The sequence below is a fragment of the Gallus gallus genome, chromosome 9 (assembly GCF_016699485.2).
Source record: "Gallus gallus isolate bGalGal1 chromosome 9, bGalGal1.mat.broiler.GRCg7b, whole genome shotgun sequence".
NCBI classification, from domain to species: Eukaryota; Metazoa; Chordata; class Aves; order Galliformes; family Phasianidae; genus Gallus; species Gallus gallus.
In genome coordinates this window covers 22,298,705-22,324,177 of record NC_052540.1, presented here as the reverse complement: position 1 = coordinate 22,324,177, position 25,473 = coordinate 22,298,705, and the positions used below count along the sequence as shown (strand labels likewise).

The window sequence follows — 25,473 nt, the reverse complement described above, 5'->3', positions numbered from 1 at the left end:
GTTTTCTCAAAAGGTATCTTTCATAGGTGCAGCATTTGAACGTTGAACACAGAGAAGGGCTATGTGGATCAGTTTGCAAATATGAGGAAGGTCTCATTTGGACCCATGTTCTTCTGTATGTTATAATTAACACAGTACAGGTGGTCTTGTTTATTTCCAGAGGTAGATCATAGAATGATAGAATGGCCTGGGTTGAAAAGGATCACAGTGCTCATCCAGTTCCAACCCCCTGCTATGTGCAGGGTCGCCAACCAGCAGCCCAGGCTGCCCAGAGCCACATCCAGCCTGGCCTTGAATGCCTGCAGGGATGGGGCACCCACAGCCTCCTTGGGCAACCTGTTCCATTTTTCTAGAACCAGTGAGCAGTGTGGGGCAGAGCAACAGAAAGGAGGAAGGCAGCACTTCTCCTCACCGCAAGCACAGCAGCAGGCAGGGTGTGCAGCACAGCCCCAGCTGCCGGAGCACAGCAGCAGCTCTCCCTCTCTCATTCCTCCAGCTTCCCTCCCCTCCGAGAAAAGTTACATTTAAAACACATCTGCAGGAAAAGTGGCAGCCTCCTGCAACCCCAAATAAGGGCCGTGTGGTGATGCAGCGCTGTATGTGCAGTGTGGGTGCGCTGAGCAGACCCCGATTGCTGCGTGCCTGCAGCTGGGAGCAGCCTCCCGCTGCCTGCAGGCTCACTGTGCTCACTGCTGTGCTCTGACAAAGGGAGGCACACCGTGCAGCACTGAGAAAAGACGGTCGGCACCGGGGGGCTCTGCTCATTTCTCCTTCAGAAATCGACCTGCTATCCAATGAGCAGCAATGGACAAAGCAGGGAAATGCATCCTAAAAGTGAAACCCTTCAACATCGTGCAGCCGGAGCTGTAGGATCCATGCTGTAGGCAACGGGCAGAATTCTTCATTCACACCAACTTAATTGCCTAAGGAACATCTGGAGGGAGGACTTGGCCACGCATGGGGCCGTGAGCAGCGACAACCCACATTTCTGAGCACACTTATTGGGTCCTCCATCAAACCCAGTGTGGCCGCAGCTTAAATGCTGGAAAGGCTGAGAATGAGAGCAGCTTTTCCAGTTCCCTTCAGAACTTTGGAGCACAACAGAAATGCAACGCAGATCACTTGTGGTTTTTAATACACAGGGACACTCGAGGTGCACTTTCACCTGTTGTTACTTTGCAGCAAAGATGAAGCTCAGGAGCAGCAAGAAATGACTATGAAAGGAGAGCTGAGATGGGGACAGCCAGAGCTGGACGGGGATCAGTGCATACTGGGAGTCGACACACGGAGCGCAGTGCTCATTCCTGGAGCACTCAGCTGCAGCTGGACTGTAGGGCAGCACTGAGCTCATCACGCACCAGATGCCACATCTCCATCTTATACTCTGTATCTAGTTTGATGCACTTTAAAAGAAAATGTTAAAATAAAATAAAATAAAATAAAATAAAATGAATTTAAAATTTGTTCCCTTTCTCTTTGCTTCCTTCCTCCTTCTGAGTATATCAGAGGCTGTGGGGTCTGAGTCCCACCTGCCTGCCATCACCCTGCAGCACACATATGCTGCTCCACGCGGCAGGACCGGCCCACAGGTGCCTCAAGGGCAGGACAGGTGGCTGTGTCACCTGCAAGAGTTCATCCCTGAGCTCTTCTCGTGCCAGAGCATCCCCACCTCAACCTGCTGCTAAAATGTTATCTGCAGAAAGCATTTCTTGCGTGTGTATTGGCCGAGTCACAAAGGATCTGTAAGTAAACTGCATGGAACCTGCATTTTTATACAAATATATACATGAGTTCAGACTCTCTGACAAATAAAATAGAAACGGGAGAGCCCCGGCCAACTTCTGCAGGCCACAGACCTATGGAGTATCCCAAGGAACCGGGGATGTCTGTGCTTCCATGCAAATATATCCCATTCACAGTACTTTGTTTCAATCACAGCCGCACCGAAAAGCACACCGTTCCGACACACGGCGCAGACATCTCTCTCTGTTACAACGAAGGATGTTTTTCCTGGCTTGTTGCACTCATCCTGCAGACAGACGTGCCAATATCGGAGCACGCTGGAAGGGTTTGAAATCCAGCAGTGCCTGGGGTGGGTTCAGGTGACGGCGGTGGGTTTGTGGGGAGCACCTTCAGCTGCGATACGAGCTCCACACAACGTATTAATTAACTTCTTTATTCGCGGATCAATCGACACCACCGTTACTTTTATTGACTCGATCATTAGCAGCACCTTCGTTTCGTTTGAAGCGAGCCGGTTTGGCCGCCATCGAATCCATCACTCCCAGCCCGTTATCGGCACGCGACCCCCGAGCGATCCGCGCTGCTGAGCCCGCACAGCCCTTCCCCTCTGCCGCCCTTCAGCTCCGTCCCGTCCCGCAGGCGCTGCGCGGCCGCACGGAGCGGGGAGAGGGGAGAAGGGAGCCGCGCGGGGCGGCCGCTCCTCGCATTGCTCCGCAGCGGTCTCCTTCCCGTCCCGCCGGGCTCCGTGCCCGCTCCTCGGGGCCGCCCTACGCCGTTCCCCTCCGCCCTTCCCGGCCCACGGGAGCCGTGCGGGAGCGGAGCGCCCGGAGCTGCGAACCGTCGCCATTCCCCGCGTGGGACACACGGCGAAGTCGTTGCGCTTTCCTCGGTTTTATTACCTGAGCGAACTCGACGCAACTCGGAAGGGCGCATTGCGGTACCGCTTCCACCGGGCCGCTCTCCTCGGGATGGGATCTACCGAGGTCCGCACGGACCGCGTTCGTTACGTGGCGCTGAGCAGAACCGGCGGCGTCGGAAACGGATTAACAGAGGTGAAACCAACCTGAGTGAAACGAAATATATTGTACCGACAACAAATGCGATGAGATAACAGCGTCTTTTTTTTTTTCTTTCTTTCTTTTCTTTTCTTTTCTTTTTTTTTTAAATAACTTAAAATCCACTAGAAAAAATATGGTCAATATAAATAACTTTGTTTTCATGGAGAACAAATCGCTACATGCCCGTCCGTGCGCAGAGCTTTCCCGGCCGTGCCACAGCTCCACCAGAACAGAAAGCAGCACACGACGGGACCGCATACACCTTTATGGAGAAATGCACGTGGCTGACACCAGCGCTCCGCTCGCAGCTCATAGCCCAAATCAACTCCGTTCGCGTGTATCAACGTATCGTACATCTACGGGTACCTCTGGCCGTGCGGAGGAGGCGGATGGGGTGCGATGCTCTTTTTTTTTTTTCTTCTTCTTTTTTTCTTTTTTTCCCTTCCCCCCCCTTCCCTCCCCCCCTCCCCCCCCCCCCATGTTTTACCCCCGGGACAGCAGAGCCGCAGCTCCCCGTGCCCCCCGCGCTGCCCCCGGGGCACGGAGCCGGTGCCCCCCGCGCCGCCGGTTGTGCTGTGCTCTATCGATGGGGTGAGGTGCGTGGATCGAGGAGTCAGCAATGAAATACAAACGCATGCACCCGGAATGCTGCTGCAGGACGGATCCCGGGCAGTTTCCCTTTAGAAATTCGCAGAGAAATCTGTCTCTGTCTCTTTTATTATTTTTATTATTATTATTTTCTCTTTCTTCTTCGCCATTCTCTCTCTTCCTTCTTTCTTTCCTTCTTTCTTTCCTTCATTCTTTCTTTTTTTTTTTCTTGCCGCTGTTCCCGACGTGGTCGCTCAGCCCGAGGATCTGCTGCATCGTGAAAGGAGGCCCGCCTCTCTTATCAAATTTCTCGTATTAAAGTGAACTCCGCAGAACAAAAAAAAAAAAAAAAAAAAAAAAAAAAAAAAAAAAAAAGGTCAGTTTCAAACCCTGTGAACTTCCCAGCTGCGCTTCTGCTCCGTCCGGCTCTCACATCAGTCCGTCTCCGCCGGCAGCGCCCGCTCTCCCCCCGCGGCTCTCCGTCCCTCCGCCCGGAGCCGCGCAGCGCTGCGGCGGTCACAGCCCCAGGGCGGCCGCGTGCTTCTTGGCCTTCAGCCGCAGGTCGGCGATGCTCGAGTTCTTGCTGGTGGTCTTAGCGGCGGCGGCGGCGGCCACCACGGAGGCGGCGGAGGCGGATTCGGCCAAAGTGGCGAGCGGGAGCCCGAAGGGCGGAGCGGGGAACATCATGTAGGGCGCGTGGGCCAGGTGCGGGTGGAGGTGGTGGTGAGCGTGGGCCACGGCGCTGTCCAGCTGTAGCTGCGCCTGAACCTGAGCCACACGGCCGCGAGTGGCACCGCCGACCCGGCCCCACGAGTCCCGTAGCCCACCCACCGCGCCCTACGGCACCCGTGTCCCGTACCCCCCCGTGCCCTACGCCACCCATACCCCACACGCCGTTTGCTGCAGCCCTCTCGTCCTGCGCGCCGCACGGAGTGCCTGTCCCCCTCCTGCACCACCCGTATCCCACGACCCCGTATCCCGAGTGCTGGTCCTGCACGCGCGTGTCCCGCATCTCTTATATCCCACATCCCGTGCTCTGCATCCCTCGTGTCCCTCACTCCCTATATCCCACACCCCATATCCTGCACCCACCGTGGCCCGCACCGCTCACATCCTACACTCCATCTCCTGCAAGCCCGGGTCCCACAGCCCGTCTATCCCCCACCCCACGCCCCGTACTATCCCAAACACATACCCCCCGTGTCAGATACCCCACGACCCCCGTTTCCCACACCTTCCATATCCCACATCCCGCGTCCCGCACCGCCCATGCCCTACACACCCCATATCCAATAGTCCACACCCCACGGCCCCCATACCCCGCACCCCACGAGCACACTTGCCTGCTGGAAGGGCATCCGCAGCGCTCCCACGTTGACGTAAGGGGCCACCCGGCAGGCTTCGAACTGGCTGGCGGCCCCGATGAGCACTCCTGCGGGCAGCGGGTGGGTCAGCCCAGCCCCGCCGGACCCCCACGCGTGTCGCACCCGTTCCTCCCCCCCCCCGACACGCCCGGCCGTACCTTTGTGCAGTTGGTTTTCTTGCTTCCGGCATTTGGCTCTTCTGTTTTGGAACCAAACCTGGGGGCACAGTGGGGGGGGGGGGGGGGGGGGGAGGGAAGGGGTCACGAGGAGGGACACGGCCAAATAAAATAAAATAAAATAAAACCCACCGAGAATAAAAAGCGGCGGACAAAGAGAGCGGCGATGGGGGGTGAGGGACGAGGCGAAGAGGGTGAGAGAAATTCGGAACACGACCCAAAATTGTCGCTCGCTGCTGCCGAACCACTTTTCCCAGCCCCGAGATCCCCTTCCCAGCCCGGGTCCCACCGCACCGATGTCTCCCTCCCCTCCCAGCAGCTCTAAGCTCAGCTCGCGGTAATGGGTTTGGTTGTTTGCGCTGTCGGAGCCGAGGAGAACGCGCTCGTTAACAGCCCGTGTTATTAATTAGCTTTATCGTCAAGGAAAAAAAAAAAAAAAGAACGAAAAAGAAAAAGAAAAAAAAGCCGAGCAGCGAAGTGTTTAATGCCTCACTTTTGGGGGGTAATTACTGTCATCAAAGCTTTGCTACAAAGAAGTTGGAATTTCTCTGTTCCTCTGCGCAGCGGAGTGTGGCACGCAGGCGGAATAATTGTCTCATTATCATGATAATCTGATTTGCTGCCACGGAAAGGGCCGCGCGCTGGACACGAACGGACTTTTTAATATTGGAAATGGAATGGTTGAAATAAATAAAGACGGAACGAAGTTCTGCTCGGCCGGGGGAGGCGGGGAGGAGAGCGGCAGCTCCGGAGCTGAGGGTTCCGTGCTGCCTTTCGGCTGCCGCAACAGCCCCATGAGCCGCTCCCCACGGCACAACAAACAGATACATTGCAATTAAAATAATAATAACAACAACAATAATAATAACAATAATAAACATGTTGTTGGGTCTCTCTTCAAGAGGCAAATATACACGCGCCCCCCCCCCCCCCGGCCCCCGCCTTCACATCTACTCCGGCCGAGCCAAACCTGCCCAGCAGCCCCACGTTCGCCCTCAGCCTCCCGTGGAAAGAGGCGCAGTCCGTGATTCGCAAAGGAGCGCAGAGAGGGGGAAATATCCGCGCGTGCCTTTACGGGGGGTTGGGGCTGAGCTCCGCGAGCAGCGCTGCCGGCCTCTGCCCCGAGCAGAACTACTCCCCTCGCTTTGATTTCGTTTGGGTTCGTTCGGCTGCGGCGACGGGAAAAAAAGAATACGAGCGGGGAGATGGGGAAGAGCGGCCGAGAGGGCTCCGCAAATGGTGCCGATTATTTGGGGTTCTCTTCGGTGCGATGGGAGCGCTCCGTCCCCGCTCTGACCCCGCTGAGCGACGCGGGGATCCCCCGGGCTCGGTGCAGATGGCGCCTGAAAGCACGGGGGTGGACGGGGGATCTGCTACAGCGCGGCCCTCCCGCAGCTGCAGATGTTGGGGGCCTAAAGCTGCTCCATGTGTTCGACCAAATCGCGACCATCGTTTTCTCTTCTGTTCTTATTAGAACGGAAATGCTCCGCAGCACCGGCATTTGTTTTAATTTGGGAAGCGCTCTCCCTGGCGCTGCCGGTCTCGGCGGAACTGCCGGGGATGGATTTTGGGGAAGTCGGGGAGGGCGGCCCGGGGCTGCCCGCAGGTTCAGCCGAAGGAAGCTGCGGCTTCTCGGCTCTCCGCTCGGATCCCAGACTTTCGTACCGAACAAAGCCGGCCCGCGCTCCCCGCTTTCTCGCCGCTTCCCTCCAGATTTAAGAGCCACGACCGCCAACATCCGCGCCGCGCGGATCCCCGTTGGGTTACGCTCTCTCCGCGGCGACGAACCGACCCACGGCACCCCCGGGAGCGGAGCGCAGCGCCGAAGGGGCAGCGGCTGCGGGGAGAGCCCCGCGGATGGCACCGAGCGGTCCCCCCCCCGCCCCGACCCGCGGCCGCCCGGCGCTACCTGCACCCGGGCTTCGGACAGCCCCAGCCGCTGGCTCAGCTCCTCCCGCATGAAGGCGTCCGGGTAGTGGGTCTCGTCGAAAAGCCTTTCCAGCTCGTTCAGCTGCTCCAGGGTGAAATTCGTCCTGCTCCTCCGCTGCTTGATTTTCGTCTGCCCTTCGTCTTCCATGCCTTTCGCATCCTCCTTGCGCTCTTTCAGCTCCGGGGACACTGAGCACGACACAAGCAGTCAGGCGGCCGCCGGGAGCCGGGCGGGGAGCCGGGCCGGGAGCGGGGCTGAGCCGCGAGGCCGCGGAAGGCCCTTCCCCGCCGCCGCCGTGCCGTGCCCCGCCGCTCGGCTCCGGGCCCGCCGCGCTCCGACACCCGCAGCCCGGCCCCGCGCCCTCCTCCCTCGGAAGCGCAGCAACAGGTCGCGGCCCGCGGTCCCGCGTGGGTTTCGTCGCCGTGGGTTCGCCCCGCGAGCAGAAATCGCTCCGCGGAGCCGCCGCGGCGGACGCCGCCCGCACCCCGCGGCCGAACAAAAGGGCGGCGGCGACCCGCGAGGCCCCGCATCCCGCCCGGCTCCGACCCCGCAGCTCCGCCGGGGATCCGCGGGGGTCCCTCCGCGCTGCGGTACCCGCGGGGCAGCGCCGGGCCACGGAGCTTTCGTTCGCGGCGCGGCTTCGGCGGGATGCTGGAGGAGCGGCTCGGGCCGCGAGCGAGTTGGAGGCTTCTTGCGATATTTTAATATAAACTTCGAGGCCGGCCGCATATTTCCCGTAATTGGGAAAACATGGCAAGGCGCTCGCTCTGCCCACCGGAGCCTCGCGAGGAGCGCGGCGGCCCCGACGGGGAAGGGACGGGGAGGGAGGAGGAAGGGGCTCCCGGTGCCGCCGTTACCGTCGCTCAGCTTCGGGGTGGCCGCGTCGGCGGCTCTGTCGGCGGCGGCGGCGTCGGGTTCCCGCGGCGGGGAGCGTCCGCCGCCCGCCCGCCCCGCTGGGCTGCCCGTCTCGTCCCGGCCCGGCTCCGCCGCGGCCCCGCCGGGCTCCCGGGCTCCGCGCAGGGGTCCGCTCTCCAGCACCTCGCGGTAGGTGATGAGCTCCTTCTTCTCCTTCGCTTTGGGATCAAACGATTTGGAGACGAACGCCGTCAGCTCCTCCATGGCCGCGGCTCAGGGCCGCCGCGCTGCCCCGGCTTCGCCGTGCCGCCCCCCCGGGCGGGCATCCACGGGGCGGGGTGCGGCCGGGCCGGGCCGAGCCGTGCTGCGCCCTCCGAGCCGCTCCGCTCCGAACCGGGCCGCTCCGCCCGACGTGCGGGGCCGGGCTCTCCGCGCCAGCTCCGGGCTCTGATAGCGTCGCGCCGCTGGAAGTGGCACTATTTATACTTTGCAACGCCTGCCCCTTGTTCCCGGCGAATTACCTCCCCTCGGAGCTCTGAATGGACCCCTTCCTTCTCCGCCGCCCGCCCGCCCGCCGCGGGGCACTGCGGCCACAGCGCTCCGCCGCCCGCCCGCCCCGCGCTGCGCCCTAATTAATTTAATTAAGCGGCGGCTCCACGCGAGGTCCCGGGCGGGCGATGCGCGGAGCCGGGGCTGCAGGGGAGGGGCCGGGGGGGGGGGGGGGGGGTGCGCAGCCTCCGCACCCGCGCTCCGCCCGCATCGTGCGGGGCGGGGGCACGGAAAGTTCCTCCGTGGGCTCCCGTGGGCTCGGGGTTGGTGTAACGAGGGGGTAGCGGGCAGCGGAGGGTGGAGGCATCGGATTAGGGCGAGCGACGCCGTTTGAGGCTCGCATCGTCGGGGCTTTGTTGGCTAAATCCCGTGAAAGCGGCACTTTTTTTGTTGACACCTTCGGTAGGATGCCAATAAATAATTCAGAATTGTTGAACTCGCGCCCGCGTATCGATTCCTCCTTCGACCTCCGCGGGGATGACTTTACAGAGAGGAGCTCCGATTGCCCGTCGGGGGTCCTTCGCCCCGGCGACACGCGCGACCGTTCCCCTTCGCCCCACGATGCGAAGCGTACGTTTCCCACGGCAGGGATGGGTTTTTTTTTCCCGCAGGGAAGCGGCGCGCTGTCCCCATTTTGCCTCAGCCTCGTTCTCAGCTAACAAAATTCGTTACGGGACTGGAATCCCGCGTGGGAATTCGCGCGTGGGAGAGTTTGGCTCCGCTGGGAGACCACAACTGCGGTGCCTGGGCGCCCCAGAGCCCCACGCACGGCCGGACGGCCGTGCGTGGGGTTCTGGGGCGCCCAGGCACCAGCCAATGCTCCCCGATCCCCACGCGTGTCCCGCACTCCGCGCTGCGCATCCATTCGCTCGGCGCTCCGCAGCGCTGCCTGCCGCCATCGATGCGCTCGGCGCTCGCTCGCCGCTGCCTGCCCGCCTCCCTCAGGGAAGCCGCCGCTCTCAAAGCCGCGGCCCTGAGGCCTCAGCTCGGCTGTTGGAGGCTGAGGTAACGCGGGGGGGGACGGGTGGGCTCTCTTTGGGGGGGGGCTCCGGGCGGCTGAAGGGCCTCGGGGTGCGGGGAGGGGATGGGGTAGGCCTCGGGCCTGCCGTTGCCATGGCGACGCTGCGGCCTGGCCTGGGGCAGGGCCTGAGGGTGAGGTTGGGCCTTGGGGACGGATCCTTCTCCCACAGAGCGGTCGGGGGCTCTTTTCCCTTCGTTTAGCGTGGAAATCCCGAGGTTTGAAGGTGAATTATCAGCTGCTTGTTTACGGTTTGGTTGTTTTATCTTAGTGTTTCCTTCTGAAGGAACTGGTTATGGTGTCTCTCCTCATAGGTGTGAGTTGGATGTTTCTCCTTTAGCAGTCTGGAGGCTTGGCTAAGGGAAAGAGCCCACCAGATAAGTGCTTAGAAATACATGCTGCCTTGTAAGACCCACCTGGACACCTACTTCTGCAACCTGCTGTACAGAGCCTGTTTTGTTGGGGGGCATGGACTCGGTGATCACTCAGAGGGTGGTGACGCACTGAACAGGTTGCCCAAGGAGGCTGTGGATGCCCCATCCCTGCAGGCATTCAAGGCCAGGCTGGATGTGGCTCTGGGCAGCCTGGGCTGCTGGTTGGTGACCCTGCACATAGCAGGGGGTTGGAACTGGATGAACACTGTGGTCCTTTTGCAACCCAGGCCATTCTGTGATATCTGGAAGTCCCTTTCAGCCCTTACAATTCTGTGGTTCTATAAGAACAGGTTACTTCGTTGTCACTTGTGATCCAATCTCTTTCTTTATTGTGAGCATTTCTTTCTGAACTTCAGAGCTGGAAGAGTTTCTGCATAACTGCAGGCTTGGTGGAGGGAGACGCAGATACTCCTTCATCCACACACACACATGCACGCTGTCAGAGTGAGTTCTGCCTGTTTGCAGTTTCCCTTTCTGTGGGAGCAGCACTGCTGTTAGTAACACTGAATCCTACTTATTAGACTCGTGTTTGTTAAGTAACGTGGAATAACTTTCACTTCAGTCAGCTTTGTTTCCTGGCTGGAGCCCATCAAGTGCAATCTCTCCCTGAATTGCTGGTTCTCTCTAAGGAAACCTGCATACATTTATAAAGCTGCTATGTGAACAGTGCGGGTGACTACTCCAAGTCAGCTACAAATGAAGTTTCTTAGTAATTAAGGTTTTGTTTACATTTTTCATGCAGGGTGGGAGGTTACTTAGCTGCTTGGTAGCACACTTTGTAGCTTTACCAGAAGTAAATAGTAGTTTTGGAATTTTTGTTGTGGGTGTTTCTCTTGGCAAATGTGTTTGAAAGCATGTGCTTTGTTTTTGCTTCAACCAAACTGTTGCAGCATCAGTTCTCAAAAAATCTAAAATAAAATAGTAAAATAATAATAATTAAAAAAAAAAGACCTGTAAATCTGTCCGTTAGTTGCTGTAGTGTGCCTTTGCTTCAGAACAGCAGCTTCAAATGCAGCAGATCCAACAGTGAGTCATCCTACTGATAAGGTTAGGGCAGAGTGACGTAGAAATAGGAGCCTCACTGATGTGATGGTCAGGAGACTCTTTCTCCCCAAAAGCCTGGGATGTAATCTGGCTTTTCAGTCTCACCATCTATCTGCTGTCAATGCTTGGTAATGTACCTCTTCCTCCTTGTACTACTTTGTGGTTGAGATAAAAGCCTGCTGCTGCCTCACGTGCCTTGCCAGACACCTAGAGCTGCATCTCTCAGTGTCTGCGCATAAATAGGAATTAGTAATTTATCTCCTGTTGCAAATATGTATGGCTTAACACCTCCTTCTGAGACCTGCAAGGGGAGGCACCTCAAAAATGAGATCAGGCCCTGCAGCTATTAGGGAAACTCTTACACCACTCTTAACTGCGGTGGATCTACAGACTGTGTGTGGAAATAGATGAGTAGAAAAAGCTTATAAACTTCAACATACAGTTCTTTTGTGATCTGTAGGTACTGTCAGCCAGTCCTATTTGTGGAGCTGGTGTGTGGACCACTGACCCAGCAGAACAAGTCTTCCATCTGCCAGGCTTTGGGTATCAGTTGGTGCTAGCAGTCCTTTCTGATGGGTCTGTGCAGGAGTATGGAGGGAGGAGGCAGCAGTCAGGGAGGGTATCAGCCTGGTGTAGATCTTAATCATCTGATTTCAAGCTCTGTGTTTGTAAGAGGCATCTTCACAGGAAAATGTATGTGATGTGCTGAAGGAATGGTCCAAAAACCCTGGTGGCAGATGAGCCTGTATGACAGGCACTATGTACTTCCAAAGTATCCTTGTAGCTGGCAGCTGCAGGTTCTTGGCTGCTCATGTTGTTCTGGGATCAGGTCTGCTTACGGTGATTTCTGTTCCAGTGGGATCTCCAGGACATGCAGAGCATCAGTCACACACCTGCCTTCGTCCTGCAGCTCAGCCACTGCAAACCCAGAGCTTCCTGGAGCTGCTGAGGCACCAGTGTGGGATGCTTCTGCTCTGCTCATGTACTGCAATAGGGCTTGTCCTGAAGGGCTGTGGCACGCAGATTTTCTGTGGTCCTGAAGACATAAAACTGAGATTTACACAATATGTTTCACTAGCTTGGTATGCTGCTTAATCCAGTTATGTGCCCAAATGGGGAGGAAAGCCGTGGTTAAAAAAGGAAGTTAAACAACAGGCAAAATATATGTTGAAGTGTAATGTTCTGGCTCGTAATGATATCCACATCAAGCGGTGAATATCTTGGCAGAAATGTCTTCTGTACTCTGTGTTTCTCAGGTCTCTTCCATTAATCTTGCTGTCATGAGCTGTGGTCTGTGAGCTCTTAGTTTAAAACCTGTGCATTGTAGTTTCATCTTTCTGAGCAGTTCTGCTTATTTAGAGTTTGAGATTCAGCTTCATCTTCATTTGAAGGTTGTTCTATCAGTATATATTTGAAGAGCTTTATTTTACTGTATAATAGCTGTTGGTACCTTGGGTCTCTGCAAGTCTTCGAGCTGGGGGGAGGGGAGGGAGGTGGAGGAAATAACTGCACGGGGCAATATGTTGATAGAAATTGTCATTTCTCTATGGAACTGCAAATTGAAGTCCTATCTCCTTAAATGAGATAAAGTAGGCTGTAAAATACTGCCTTTGTCTTTCTCAAAATCTGTGAGGAATAACTTTAGTAATATAGTAAAAATATATTGGTTCCAAAAGGAACAGTGGTGCAGAACAGCTCATCCTACTGAAGCTCTGCCCTTCTAGCCTCGTGGAGCACTGCTGTTTTCATTGGAATAATGGAAAAAATGCTTTGTTAGCTGAAAGATCGGTTCTTAAGTGCTGAAGACTGCAACTATAGAGCAGTTAAGTAAATATTCAGAGGGATTTAGTGTTGTGGCTCTCAGGTGTGCTGAAGTGCTGTTCGATCCACAGAACCTTGGCTTCATGGGAGTGAGCTTCACAAAGCTGTTTGGGTTGTGGCAAGAGGGAAAATGGTGAGCAACAGAGAAGAGCCAGGTATGTAGGGATGGTCCTATATTGAGCATTCTCAAGCTGTTGGATGTGTTTATGGTGCTTTGGTGATATCTACCTGGAAAGCTTCCTTGGGAAACTCTTGCAATTCACTGGCCTTGCAAAGACCATGAAAACTTAGGTTGAAGAGGCTGTTGCCTGTGGGGATAAACAGGCTTTTTTGCTCACTCAGTTTTTGACCTAAAATAATCAAGGCTTTTATTTGCTGATAAACATTTGGTGTATTTAAACAGGAACATACTTAATAGTGAATTTCTGTTCTGTTCTGTTTTCAGTCCTGACCCTGGAGATTAGGGTCTGCTGCCAAGGTGGTAGAAGGTGTGAGGAAGGGCAAAAGCTTGTATGCAGAAAAGGAACAAGTTCAAGTTCTTTATGCTGGAATATGAGGAACTGTAATATTTCAGTGTAGGTTGAAGACGGCTGATAATTGTGCTAAAATACACCCATGATCTGGCTGTTGATACGAATGTTAAGGAGTTTGGAGCTGCTATTTTCTTGGTAGCTGGAGAGCCTTGAAACAAGTGTTTGTTCTTGGGAGGAGGGCCTGTTGCTGGCTGCCATTAGAGAAAGTACATGTGGAGAGAGGTCCTCAGCTGTGTAGGGCAGGTGTCGCTGGGACAGAAGAACAATTTTAAAGCACTTGTTATAGTTTGCAGTCTGAAAAGTCAAGAAATACTGCTTTTCTTAAATCCTGAAGCAATGAGACTGATTGGAGTTACAAAGGGTGGTGGTCTTTATAGCAGTTAAATGAATGGCAGCCCTTACCACCTCCTTTTTTCCTTCAATTGTGTCAAAGTCTGCAGACTTTGTCCAGATAAACACATTGACAAACAAGAAATGTTTAAGTTTTGTGTCCGTAGCTCTGACTTTTAGAATAGAGCAGCTCTAAGTTGAGTGGCTTTAAAATGAAAACCAAAGCCAACCCAACTCTAGCGTGAATTAATTTGAAGATAACTTGTTTTCTCAGTGCTGATTTTTAATTATGATAAGTAGAACAAAAACATACATTACCTTAGTTGTGCAATCTGAAAACACATGAAGTGAGTTACATCAGTAACAGAAATGGACCATGTTTTATTGATTGAGCAAGTATGCATTTTCATCTGTAACTGTACCTTAAGATGATGTGCAGTCAGCAGTACAGCATCTTCAATACGCTTAATGGGGAGTATGTTAGAATTATCTCCTTGTAAATTACTTCCCAGATTTCTCAGAAATTAATATTTAGGCCAAAAATGTAAAAATAAGACAAGATGAAGTATGTTCTGATATAAAAATGGATTTTATTAGTGCATTTAGCTGTTTAAATGGTTGTAAAATATCTTTTGTGGAAGTTTAGAACAAGTATTTAATGCCACAGCAAACTATACTGTCAGCAAATAAATTTCAAATTACTTAGATTTGTTGACATCTTATAATTAAATCTTGATTTAAGTTTTGCATAGAAACCAAACAGTTTATATACACGGCAGCTTTAAAAATGGTGTCACAGTGTGTGTATTTGTATAAACACATTTCTTGTGTGTGTATGCATATATAAATGCAGGCACAGGGTGTTCTTACAGCTCAGAATTTTTGTCTCTACGTAGTTTAAAAATGGGCCGTCGCTCCTCGGACACAGAAGAAGAGAACAGAAGCAGAAGGAAAAAGAAACACCGCAGGCGTTCGTCTTCAAGCAGCTCCTCAGACAGCAGGACGTACAGCCGTAAAAAGTCTGGGAGGAAATCGAGGTCAAGGTCACGCTCTCGAGATGTCCAATCACGTTCCCATTCATATGAGAAAAGGTGCATGTGTAGTAGTTGTCTGACTGCCACCATTGTTTACAGATTGGGCTCTTCCACATCCTATATTATGGGACAAAGCCAGAAGTGTTGGAATCCCTTGTGTAGTCAGTTCTAGTTTGGAATTTTATTTCAGTTTGTTCAGATTCTTCAAAGATCTGGCAACAGTTCCACTTCTGTTTAAAAACCAAGCCGTCAAAATGAGCAACACCAAGAGTTAGATTTCACCATCATGCTTCCCAGTTCTTTGTGTGTCCAGCATACAGTAGTCAGCCAGGTAATGAGAACACAGATGGTGTGGCTCTGTCTACCAAATTTGTACTGGCCTAAAACTGTATTTCCTTCATTGCAGAGTCCCCTTTATGTGCCTGATCTTTTTAGCTATCTTGGTTGTCTCTGACTCAAGATGATCCAGGAATCAAACTGAACAGATTATTGTTAATGGATGGGGCTGGAAGATGCTCATCACATCTAGCTGCAATAGAAACGTATGAGAAGCTGCTCCTGACCAACCTTTCTGTAGCTGGCAGAGGAGTGTTACAGCATGGGGCAGGCAGGCTTCTGGAGGGGTTCTTGTTGGTTCCTTTCCATCCCCCTGTTTTTCTGCTCCTGCTTAGCATCTACATACAGCCCTTAGGGGACACAGCGAGATGACATGGGCTTTGATGCCAACAATATGCTGATGACATGCAGCTTTATGAATCTCTTTAGTCCAGTGCAGGCATGGCTATCTCGCAGATAAAAACAGAGCTTGAAGGGAGATTAGAGTCTGGACGAAGACCAGTTGACTTAAATTGAATCCAGAAAAGACCAAAGTGTCTGCTTTTAGTATCTGGCTAGCACCTCTGCTTTGCCCTTAGTTTAGGATATTTGCTTCTGGCAGTTAAATGACTGTTACGCTCTGGGGTTCTGCTGGATTTATCCCTGACCCAGAAGTATAAAAACCAGGAGTCTCCAAGATTGCTTTGCTTCATCTTCATTTAGCAGGAGCATCGCCTCACTTTTTCACATGGAAACCTGCTCTTTATGAGTTAGCCTCAAAATCATTTTCAGTCCAATCTACTGCAGCACTCCTTGTATGTAATGCAACACCTTTCCCCTTGTGCTAGATAAGCACATATCCCATGAACTAGACCCTGAATTACAAGAATAGGGTGTTATACTTTAATATTACCTAAACATCCTGAAGCCCAGAAATACATAGTTTCTCATAAGGGCTGCAATTGTTAGTTAGCTGTGAGTGAGATGGAGAAGAAATTGTATGAAAGGTTGAGACTTAAAGCATCCCTCCCCCCAGATTTGGGATTGGTTGGTTTAATGTAGGTATTTGGTCTGTATTCTTTCATCTTTCTCCTGTGTGTATAGGAACTTATTATTTGAATAAATGAAACGGGGGTGGGGGATGGAGGTGGAAGTGGGGTGGGGAGAGAAGATACCACTCTGGCCCCTGGTAGAGCTCAAGAGAAAACTCCCAAGCTCAGATTGAATAAATTAATACTGATTATTTGATTAATAATAGTACTAAAAAAAGGAGGAGTGCGGAGGAAAAAAAAACCAGTCTTTCTATATCTGAGCAAAGACTGCACATTATGGAAGTCAAGAACTCAGTTTGTATATAGAGGGAAAATATTTTTAGGTGTACATAATTTAAATAAATTTTTATGTATGTTTGCTTTTTATATATGCACTGGATTGTGCTGGATGGCTGGAGATAATTGTATAGATCTGCAGTGCAGGAGCTGATGTTTTGAATTTCATTTCTAGTGCTGGAATTCTTTCCACTGAAAAGCAGTCCCATACATTGTATTCCTGAGTTAAGTGCTGCTGAGAATATAGGTCTAAATATTTCTTTAACTTCAGATTTGGCAAAGAGTCAGTGAGTTCCAATACACCGGTCACGAGACTGCAGTTCATTGAGAGCTGAGTTGTGTTCCTGGCATAGCCCTTCAAGTGTTGTATGATTTGGGGCATATCAGTTAACTTCTGTTTTGCCTTCTACCCTTGGGACATATATTTTTGAATGCAAGCTCTTTAAGACAGGCTTTGCTCAAGCATGTATGAGTTACTTATTAGCGTGCAATAGTGGAATATGTTGAGGCTTTTATGACATGCTGTAATGCAAGAAATAGTTTTGCATGCACATAATTTTGAGCGAACTGTTTATTCCTTTTCCTGTTGCTGTTTTTTGTTTTAGAAGCACTGGTGTACTGATAACATGGTTTTGTTTCAGGCGCAGGCACAGATCGAGCAGTAGTTCTTCATATGGCTCTAGAAGAAAACGCAGTCGCAGCCGATCAAGGGGCAGAGGAAAATCCTACAGGTCTCAAAGATCGAGGTCAAAAAGTAGAACAAGAAGGTAAGGTGCTTTTCTAGGAAAGAAAGAATTATTTCTACTATGAAAGCGTTTATTTAAAATCACCATGTACTTACTGTTTGTGAGCATATTAGAAGTGGTCTAATTGGCATGTCACTTGAAAATCTTGAATTGAAATCTCTGTGCTATGCTTTTCATGTACTTACTACAGCTTTGTTTTAAGCTGACAGTACAGTTGGATTTAATGATAAATTATATATATTGGGTTTGGCCAAGTGCAAAAAAAAAAGTCACCTTAGTTTAGTTGAACTGTAATAATCTGAAATCAAGGTACAAAAGTTGTCTTTTTGATTATTGATTTCCATAACTTCCATGCATAATATTGGTTCACAAGAAACTTCTATTTTCTCATCTGTTTTTCTTGTGAAATGGGTAAGTGTTTCCAGTTATGCACTTTTCATGTAATGTTGAAAGGTATCTGTGGTGCTGCAATTCTTGATGGATCAGATTATGACAAGTCAGTATTTTCAGTAATAGGCATAATTTAAATTGTAATCAAATTGTATTATATAAAACTGTTTCATGCTTTTGTGGTTAGCAGGGGCTCTATTTTTTTGGTGTGTATTTATCAATTAAAAAGTTTAAGTGAAGTTGATCCATGGGTATAAGAACTGCTGTTATCGTTTTCTATTGTATTAAGGTCATTATTGAGTGTAGCAGGCAGATGGAAGCTTTTTTTTTTTATATCTGTTTACTGATCTGCAGCTAGGTAATTAAAAGTCTAGAATCTATTTACTAAGAGCTTGGTAAGACTTGTTATTTTTACATGCCAAATCAGTCGAGCCGTTCCTCCTAAATGTTACTGAAAAATTGTTGAAGAATGTGAGCGTTTCCATTTTTACTATTTGTATTCTTTCATGACTTATTCACAGCTGTTCATTATAATAGTTGCCTGGACACTTATTGCTACAGTGCCTTTGTAGTGGCAATTTGGTTATTTAAATGACCTGATCTCTCTTGGAGTATAGTTACCATCTAAGCTGTAAAATGGATAAGCTGCAGAGCTCTGTGTAGAAGTGCTCCTGTCAAAATCCGGTGTTCTTATAGCATCAGTTTTAAAACAGTGAGATGTAAAAAGAATGAAGTGACAACAGAGGTGCTCTTGAGTAGTTCAGGTACTCAGTATTAGAAAATAGGATAACCTGCTTTTAAAGGTTTGTTGTATTCTAATAACCAGTAATGCAATTTACATTTAGTTGTAGCCTGAAATACTAATGGTCATGTTTGCCAAAGGATTTGCTGATGTTAATTGCCATTGCAATGTATGGAAATTATCTACTTAAAAAACTTTTAAAACCTAATTGTGATTTATTTTATTTTGTGCTGGGAAATACTGCATACAAATATCTGGTGTGTAAAACATACTAGGTTTTCAAACCTGTCCTACTGACTATACAGCTGCAGGTCATTTTGTATTACTGTTCACAGACACAAATATTTAGGGAAAATATTCTAAAATAACATCTCAAATTATATTAAAAGAAAGAAGCTTTGAGTCCTTTATTGTAGTCTGCTCTCTTGTGCTGTTACCCTGTGAAGCCATGGCTTAATCTGGGGAAGAATTGAGTCAGATGCAGAAAGCTGCTGGGGCCCGCGTGCTTCCTTGTTTGTAGCACAGAGGCAATGGCAACAATGCTGAGTACTTCCTTGCCTTGCTAACTCAAAATCTGCCTTGTGCACTTGAGTGAAATTATGCACTCAGCCAGTCCTCTTCGAGAGCTTTTTTTTAATGGCTCCTCAGGCTGGAGAGAGATTTGGGGAGGATAGAGGGAAAGTGATGGAAAGGTATTTAAAAATATATATATATATAAGGAAAGAGTGTTGTCTGTTTCCTTCAATGTAAGACCCTGAGCAGGCATCAAGTGAAGCAAGTCCTAGTTAAAAGGAGTTCTTGCACATCATGTAATTAAGCTGTGGAAGTCCATGCTGTTGGATGTTGTGGATACCAAATTTTAAATGATTTTTCTAAAAAGATTCAGGCAAGAAAAATCCTTCAAAATCTATTATAGAGGAGAAACGAGATTTGTCCTGGGCAATGTACAGAATGGAGTGCTGAAGTCGTGGTGCAATTTTCATATGAATTTGGCACCCATGATCCATTAAATGTTTTGCTTAGGATGAGACAGCTCATTTCTGTATGTCACCTTTAATGGTAAGCATGGAAGAAAACACCTGGGTGAACTAGCTAATGAAATGATTAGAAGTAGCTTGTCCAGTTCTTCTTTGTGTAGTAAGAGCATGTTACCTGCTGGAGTATTCCCATTGGTACCCTACCTGTGAATTGAGCGTGGTGGGGAATAAAACCTGCTGACCCACCAGCAAGGCAGCAATGTGAGATGCTGCAATAAAGTGAAGCTCTTCTCTGTACTGCTCCTATTTTTAGGGTTACTGTTGTGCTTCCCAAGTACCACCTTCAGGACTTGAGCAACTGTGTTTTCCACTGTCACTTGGGACTGACACTAGAAAATCCCTTTCTTGTTGGAAGTTGAGATTCTTTGCATCGTATCTTGAAATCACTGGGTTTGTTTTTGGTGTAAGCCATGTAGATATCTCTCCCATCTCTCCTAATTTCTCCTTCCAGTTCTCCATCAAACAAAGATAGTTTGCTTTTCAAGATGGTGAACATGTTTGTAAAAGTATGGTGCCCGTAGTGTAATTTTAGTAGCTTTTCTAACATAGGTATTTAATTTAAATGAAATATTCAAATATTGAAATATCAGGCTTTCATTTGAAAAGTTAAGTTACAAAAAATGGATTATCTCAACATATTTTTAAAATGTGCCACTTAACAAAATCAAGCACAAAATATCAGCTCGGATTTCAGAATAAGAAAACTTGTGTGTATTGTGACTAGTTTAGATGCATTTTTTTAGAGTCAAAAAAGTGGGTCTTCCTAGTAATGCTATAAATTTGAAGCTGTCCTACAGCAAGATAGTACAATGCAAATATGACTTAATAAGATCACAAACTGAATTTCAGCAAAACAACCAAGATTTACATTAAATTAGGAATTTTAAAACCGATTTAGTTTGTTTTACTGAGCATTTGCTTAATAACATTTTGCCTTCTTGCAATCTTTTTAAAGACAATAATTCGTCTGTGAAATGCAGGCACATCCTCAGTAGAAAAATTGAAAGCAACAGCTCACTTTCTGAAACCACACATAGAGTGATATAAAGAAATATTTCAGCTCTGCGAAATTTAATAAATCATCCCATTTCCTAATTTGATCATATTAGATGCTGATGTGGAAGAAGCATTTCAAATACCATCTCCTCATTAATATACATCAGTCTGGGGAATAGAATGGAATACTTATGCAGAGATGTCACAGTTACTGTTTCTTAGTTTACTAAGTGGAACAGGTTGATGTGATACTGGGTGCTATTTGTCAATGTCTTGCTAAAATGGTTTGGGTCGAGTTATGGAGTCCAGAAAGACAGCGGCTGATAAATCAAAAGTGGATTGAGTGGACAGGAGGCAGTGATTGATACTGTGACAGGATATGAAGAAAGGAATCTTGATACAAGCATGCATGATATTGAATATGAGAAGGAAAATGGCCCTGGAGTATGGATATTATTCAAGGAAATGAGAATAATAATATCATCTTGAAATTATTGCTGGGTGAAGATTAGGATAGTTCTTATTAGAATATTATGCTTCTCTGGAATGGAGAAACTTGGATTTGCTGTGGCTTGTGTGTGGGTAGAGGCTTGTTAATATTTTTAGTTTTCACTACAGTCATTCTGCAAGTTAATTGTATGCGAAAATACGTCAGAACTTGGGATTTCAGTCTTTTAATTCGTGTAGCTTTAAATAGGTTTAACCAAAGAATGTTAACCTTTTTTTCCTTGACTTCATACAATTCTGTGGTCACAGAGCATTTTGCTATAATTGCCCTTAAATACGCAAGCTTGTTTTTATTGTCTGCCAAATGTTTTTTGGCTTTTCTTGTTATTTTGGACTGACCAATCCTGTCCTGAAATCCGTAACAAAGTTCGACGTAAGTGATGCAATAACAGCTAGTACATCTATAGGTATCTATGGGGTAATGTAGTGTGAAGTGTAATCTTGTTTGTGAAATTGCTGTCTCTGGGTGGTCAGCAAAGGAGGTGCTTGATCGGTGGCTTTTTGTGTTGCTGGGGGTGGGGACATGGTTACATATTATTTCCTGAGCTCTATTCCAATTTAGTTTGGAAATGTGTGTATCTTATTGCAATCTATGGCATGGTGACTTACTCATTACAGGTAGCTTGGAATAGGGTTGGAGTTTGGTAGCAAAAGGCAAATTGTTGCCTCAAGTTGTCGTTATCCCAGCAAAGTAAACAAGAATTATGTCAAAGTTCTTCAGTTTTGGTGCTTATCAGTCCTGCTATTTGGAAAATAGGGTTCTCTTATTATGCAGAGGAGAGCTAACTGAAAAGGGTGGGTAAATAATGACAGTAAAAACAAAGAGCTGGCTAAAAAGGGTCAATAAATAATAACAACAACAAAAATACTTTTGTATACCCCACAGTACTAATTAAATATCTGGACAGGTTCACAGCTTCCGTGAACTCTGTAAATGGTTTAATTTGCATTACCTGGTTGATGACGCATAGGGCTGATGGAATTACAAGATTCCTCCCCTACACGTTTTCTAGGTGTACTTTCAACACTGCTGCTTCAAACAGAAATACAGTACTAGATGCTGCTTACTGTGAAGTTAGAGATGCTTGCCATTGGGTTTGATCTGTGCTTGGAAGGTCATAGCTTCATTCAGTTATTCCTGGTTGGGGCAAACTGTCAATCCTTGCTTTGTATTGGTTGTTTACTCTGTGTATTTTACAGCGTGCCACTGTATTGTAATGGGCTTAAGGTTTTTTCAAGTTTGGGTTTTTAGTACTGGCAGGAGTTGGCTGTCTTTTGTGTGAGCTTTCTTTTTCCTCTGAGAGTTGTTTTTTGTTTTTTAATATTGAAGTCTCTTCCAATCCCAGTGATTCTGTGTGATTTCTAATAACGTCTGAACAAAAAAGTATTTTAGCAAGAGACAATATTGCACAGTGAAACGTTGTGCATATAACTTCAGAAAGATACAAACAGCATCACTGAGTGCTTGGTATTTGCCTTACTAGGGAAGGTGGATAGGAAGGAGCCTTTCCTTTTTCAGTTAGTCTCTTATTTTCCATGCATCATGTTTTTAGTGTGGTTGCATGAATGTGCCCTGGCCTGCCAGAGCTTACAGCTGATAGCAAGTGTTGAATCAGGACATAATCTATCCCGACCTGCCTTCAAAACTTCCTTTTAGTGGCAGGAGAGCACTCAAATAGGTTACGCTGTAGAGTTTCATGGGATAGTTTCCATTATTAACAACTTGGGGAAGAGTTTTCTAGTAACTGCACCAGCCTGAAAAGATAATAAAAAGATAATAAAGGCTCTTAGGAGAGGGGGAGATTAAAAGGATGTAGTTTTGAGGTAGATATTAATGCCAGTGGCAATGTGTGGTAGACGAGACAATGACAGGTAAGGAAAAAAGGGAATGGCTCAAGTAGTGGTCAAGGGTTATAATGTGTATAAGATGAATTGCAGCTGCATGAACCTAGAACTTTTTTTTTTTTGTGATCAAGAATGTTGAGAAGCAGGACTAAATTGAAATGTGATGCAAGAATGTGGGTTGAAGATGAGGTTGGTTTCAGCCAAAGAGTAGATGCTGGTAGCTGTTCTGGGGGACAGGAAGGGTCTAGGGGAGAAAGGGAGGGTTTTCTGAACTCACTGTCCAATGGGCATCAGCCACTGTGAGTTTTTTGCTGCTAGGAAGGACATGGAAGGAACTTGGAAGCAAAGTTTTTGAGTAACAACAGCAGCAGTGACTTTGAGAGCAGAGGGAAGGGAGAGTGTACCAGCATGACTCTGAGTATCTGCTGTAAAAAAATAAAAATAAAAAAAATCTGGGAATAAGGGCAAGACAGCTGTGGAAAAACAAGGCTGGGCACAAATTGTCAGGCAGTGTTGAAAAGCTGTCTTAATCTATTGAAAGGCTTTTTCAACATTACTGTCTTTGGAAATGGATCCAAGAATTTTCTACAAAGAAGCAGATGAAAGTCTTATAAGAAATGAAGCAGTGCTATTAGAATATTTCTCCTGAAATGCTTCGTTGCCTGCTAGTAACTACTGGAGTTGCTATTCTTTTACAGGTTTGATCTGCTGCCTATGATATTTTCCATCTCTCCTTGCTATGCAGATTGGCACGGTCGCATGCAACTAACTGCACAAACCCATGTCTGCAATCACGGGAGGGACTGGTGCCAGCATTGTGTGCATCTCTTCTCTTAGTGGAGGGGCAGGAGAGGTTAGGAGTCTTTGTTCTGTTAGAATGTATATTTAATTTAAAAAAATGGCAGTATTTCTTGCATTGAACTTCAAACAAAGGCTTCAGGAAGGGCAGAACTAGTGGAATTTGGATTGGTTTTGTTCACGTGGTCTTGAGGTTTTTCTGCAGATGCTAATGGCAGATACTCCTTATTTTTCCAGTGATAAATCAACACCTGAAGTTTTCATTTAGGGTCTTACTCTATTATGGTTGTATCTCCAGTTGTCTCTAAAATGTTTTTAGCTATAATAAGTTACTTTAAAAAAAATTAACAATTATTCTACACAGATGTAGTGGAATAAGTAAAGGGGTGAAGCAGTAGCATTCAAGATATCCTGGAGCAATAACCCACCAATGCACACATTACCAAGGTCTAATTGACCACTTTGGGAAATTAAACTTCATAAGGCAACGCCAGGGGCCCTAAAGTTATCAATAGGGGCAGATAGCTGCTAGTGACAGCTGCTTTGATGCCTTTCATTGGTGTGTATATATATAAAAAAGCCTTAAACGTATGAATTCATGACTGCTGTTCATTTAGAGCTAACTATTGAGTCTAATTGCATGAAAACTTCTTTTTTCTAAAGCAGTCCTGGTGTTATGTATGTAGAATGTGTTCTTAATGTAGCTTCTTATTTTTAGAAAGCCTTTCATTCCTCCTTTAGGGAAAGGGTCTACTTGTGGGCTGCCTCCCCCTTTTAATGTGGGGGGGCAGTGGTTGTGCTTCTGTTTTCTGTTTGGGAGAAGATACTTGAGAATCAAATTATTCTCATACTTCTTTAGTGGAGAATTGACTCTTATTTTAGTCTACATTCTGAACTATTGTGTGTTACTACTTTTTTAATCCTCTTTTTCTCCATTACCACAACTCTGGCCATGAATCTATTCATTTTTGCTATAGAGATCATGTTTGTAGAGGCTGCTATGCAAATCAACACAGAGCAGATGTCTTAAAGATGCATCGGTAATACAAGACCATCACTGTCTGCAGGAGTAAATTGCTGCTGTTTCCAGTGTTAGTTTCCAGAACCCGATTATCAGCTTGTGCAATACAACATTTATAGAATTTAGTAGGAGCATTTTGCTGTGGATTCCTGCCTGTCTAATAACACATGGCAAGAGCAGCACCTAGGCTATAAAGACACAGGCAAAATGCAGATATTGCTGCCCAAAGAGTCTCGCTGCCCTTTTTGTGTGGAGCTGTCAGTATGTTCCTCTTGCTCAGGTTTTTTGCAGTTACTCTATAGCAGCAGTATGCAAGTAGCTGTCAGTCCTATCTATTCCAAAAATCCAAGCTACACTTCATTGAATGTACCAGTCAACCATACCATAGATGGACGTGCCAGAGCTAAGATTGTGTACAACCCTGGCTTAGCATCCATGTTCATCACAGTTTTAATGATGGATTACTGTTTCCCCCATAGATTCCTTACCTTGTCTACTTTATGTATTAATAGATTGGTTACTGTAGTCCTTCTCAGTTACTCTTGTATATTATTCTTGTGTTACTTTATTCAAGTTCTATGAAAAGCAGCTGTAACAAGACTGTTGTTCTTAGAACCAGCCACCTTGGAGCAGGGGTCAGCAACTATTGAAGTACGGTGTGCTGCTTGATGCTGTGCCTTTTTCAAACTGGCAGTTAAATATGTTGCTAGAAATGTATCAAGCCCTGGGAGAAATTAATTACTGAGGAGATACAATGTTGTTTAATCTTAAGGTATTGCTTGCTTCTGTTTCTGTAGGCTGGTAGGGAGCTTCTTGGGAGCCAGGACTTGGGAACAAGCCTTGCTGGGGAGCTGCTTTCAGGGTGTTCCAGTTCGCTGCTTTTGTCCAGGATGTGGGCTGGAGGGATTGCTCAGTGCTGTAGTGAAGTAGGACAGTAGCTGCCATGTGCAGTGCTTCAGGTACCTTTGTATCAATTAATTTTATCCTATATAAATCAGCTGTCCTCCAAGATCCAGACAGGCAGCTGGCTGTTCTTGTTGATGTTCTGAGCAAAGTGCGGTTTGGAGGTGACTTCCATGCCAGGTTAAACTGATGCAAGCTGGGTACTCTGACACTTCGGTGACTGCCCCTTCATTGTTTGGTATGTTGTTGCCTTTACCCCCACCTGTGCATGGAGGCCAGTGAGCATGCAGAGCAAACATCTTTCTGCCCTGCCCGTGTGGGGAATGGGAGAACAGGGCAAGAGCTGTCCTCGTGGAGAGCAGAGGTTG

General features: G+C 47.9%; 2 protein-coding genes across 13 annotated transcripts in view; one reads left to right on the top strand and one right to left on the bottom strand.

Moving 5' to 3' along the window:
* Positions 1–3,283: 3,283 nt before the first annotated feature.
* Positions 3,284–8,169, bottom strand: SHOX2 (short stature homeobox 2). The gene is made up of 5 exons (XM_015291786.4): positions 7,717–8,169; positions 6,839–7,047; positions 4,912–4,969; positions 4,733–4,821; positions 3,284–4,157 (listed from the first exon to the last, which is right to left on the bottom strand). Exons 1-5 carry the CDS (start codon positions 7,976–7,978, stop codon positions 3,906–3,908), a joined length of 870 nt encoding a protein of 289 aa, XP_015147272.2. The 5' UTR covers positions 7,979–8,169; the 3' UTR covers positions 3,284–3,905.
* A 988-nt stretch (positions 8,170–9,157) lies between these two features.
* RSRC1 (arginine and serine rich coiled-coil 1) overlaps positions 9,158–25,473 on the top strand; it is a 117,578-nt gene continuing 101,262 nt past the window's right edge. For 10 of the 12 annotated variants that reach the window (XM_046898527.1, XM_046898526.1, XM_046898521.1 and 7 more), the window contains exons 1-3: positions 9,158–9,268; positions 14,340–14,534; positions 16,762–16,887. In XM_046898527.1, the coding sequence (XP_046754483.1) occupies positions 9,165–9,268; positions 14,340–14,534; positions 16,762–16,887 (425 nt within the window). In that variant the 5' untranslated portion in view covers positions 9,158–9,164. Of the gene's footprint in view, positions 9,269–9,400; positions 9,508–14,339; positions 14,535–16,761; positions 16,888–25,473 lie in introns of those variants that run through there. The other 2 variants (XM_046898523.1, XM_046898531.1) reach the window with 2 other exon arrangements.

What these genes read in the sequence shown, in the direction of transcription:
- SHOX2 (XM_015291786.4), bottom strand. Translation starts at nt 7,978, where the DNA reads ATGGAGGAGCTGACGGCGTTCGTCTCCAAATCGTTTGATCCCAAAGCG. An exon ending in TGTCCGAAGCCCGGGTGCAG is followed by an intron (nt 4,970 to 6,838) that starts GTAGCGCCGGGC and finishes CTGTGCCCCCAG; the next exon opens with GTTTGGTTCCAAAACAGAAG. An exon ending in AGAAAACCAACTGCACAAAG is followed by an intron (nt 4,822 to 4,911) that starts GTACGGCCGGGC and finishes CGCTGCCCGCAG; the next exon opens with GAGTGCTCATCGGGGCCGCC.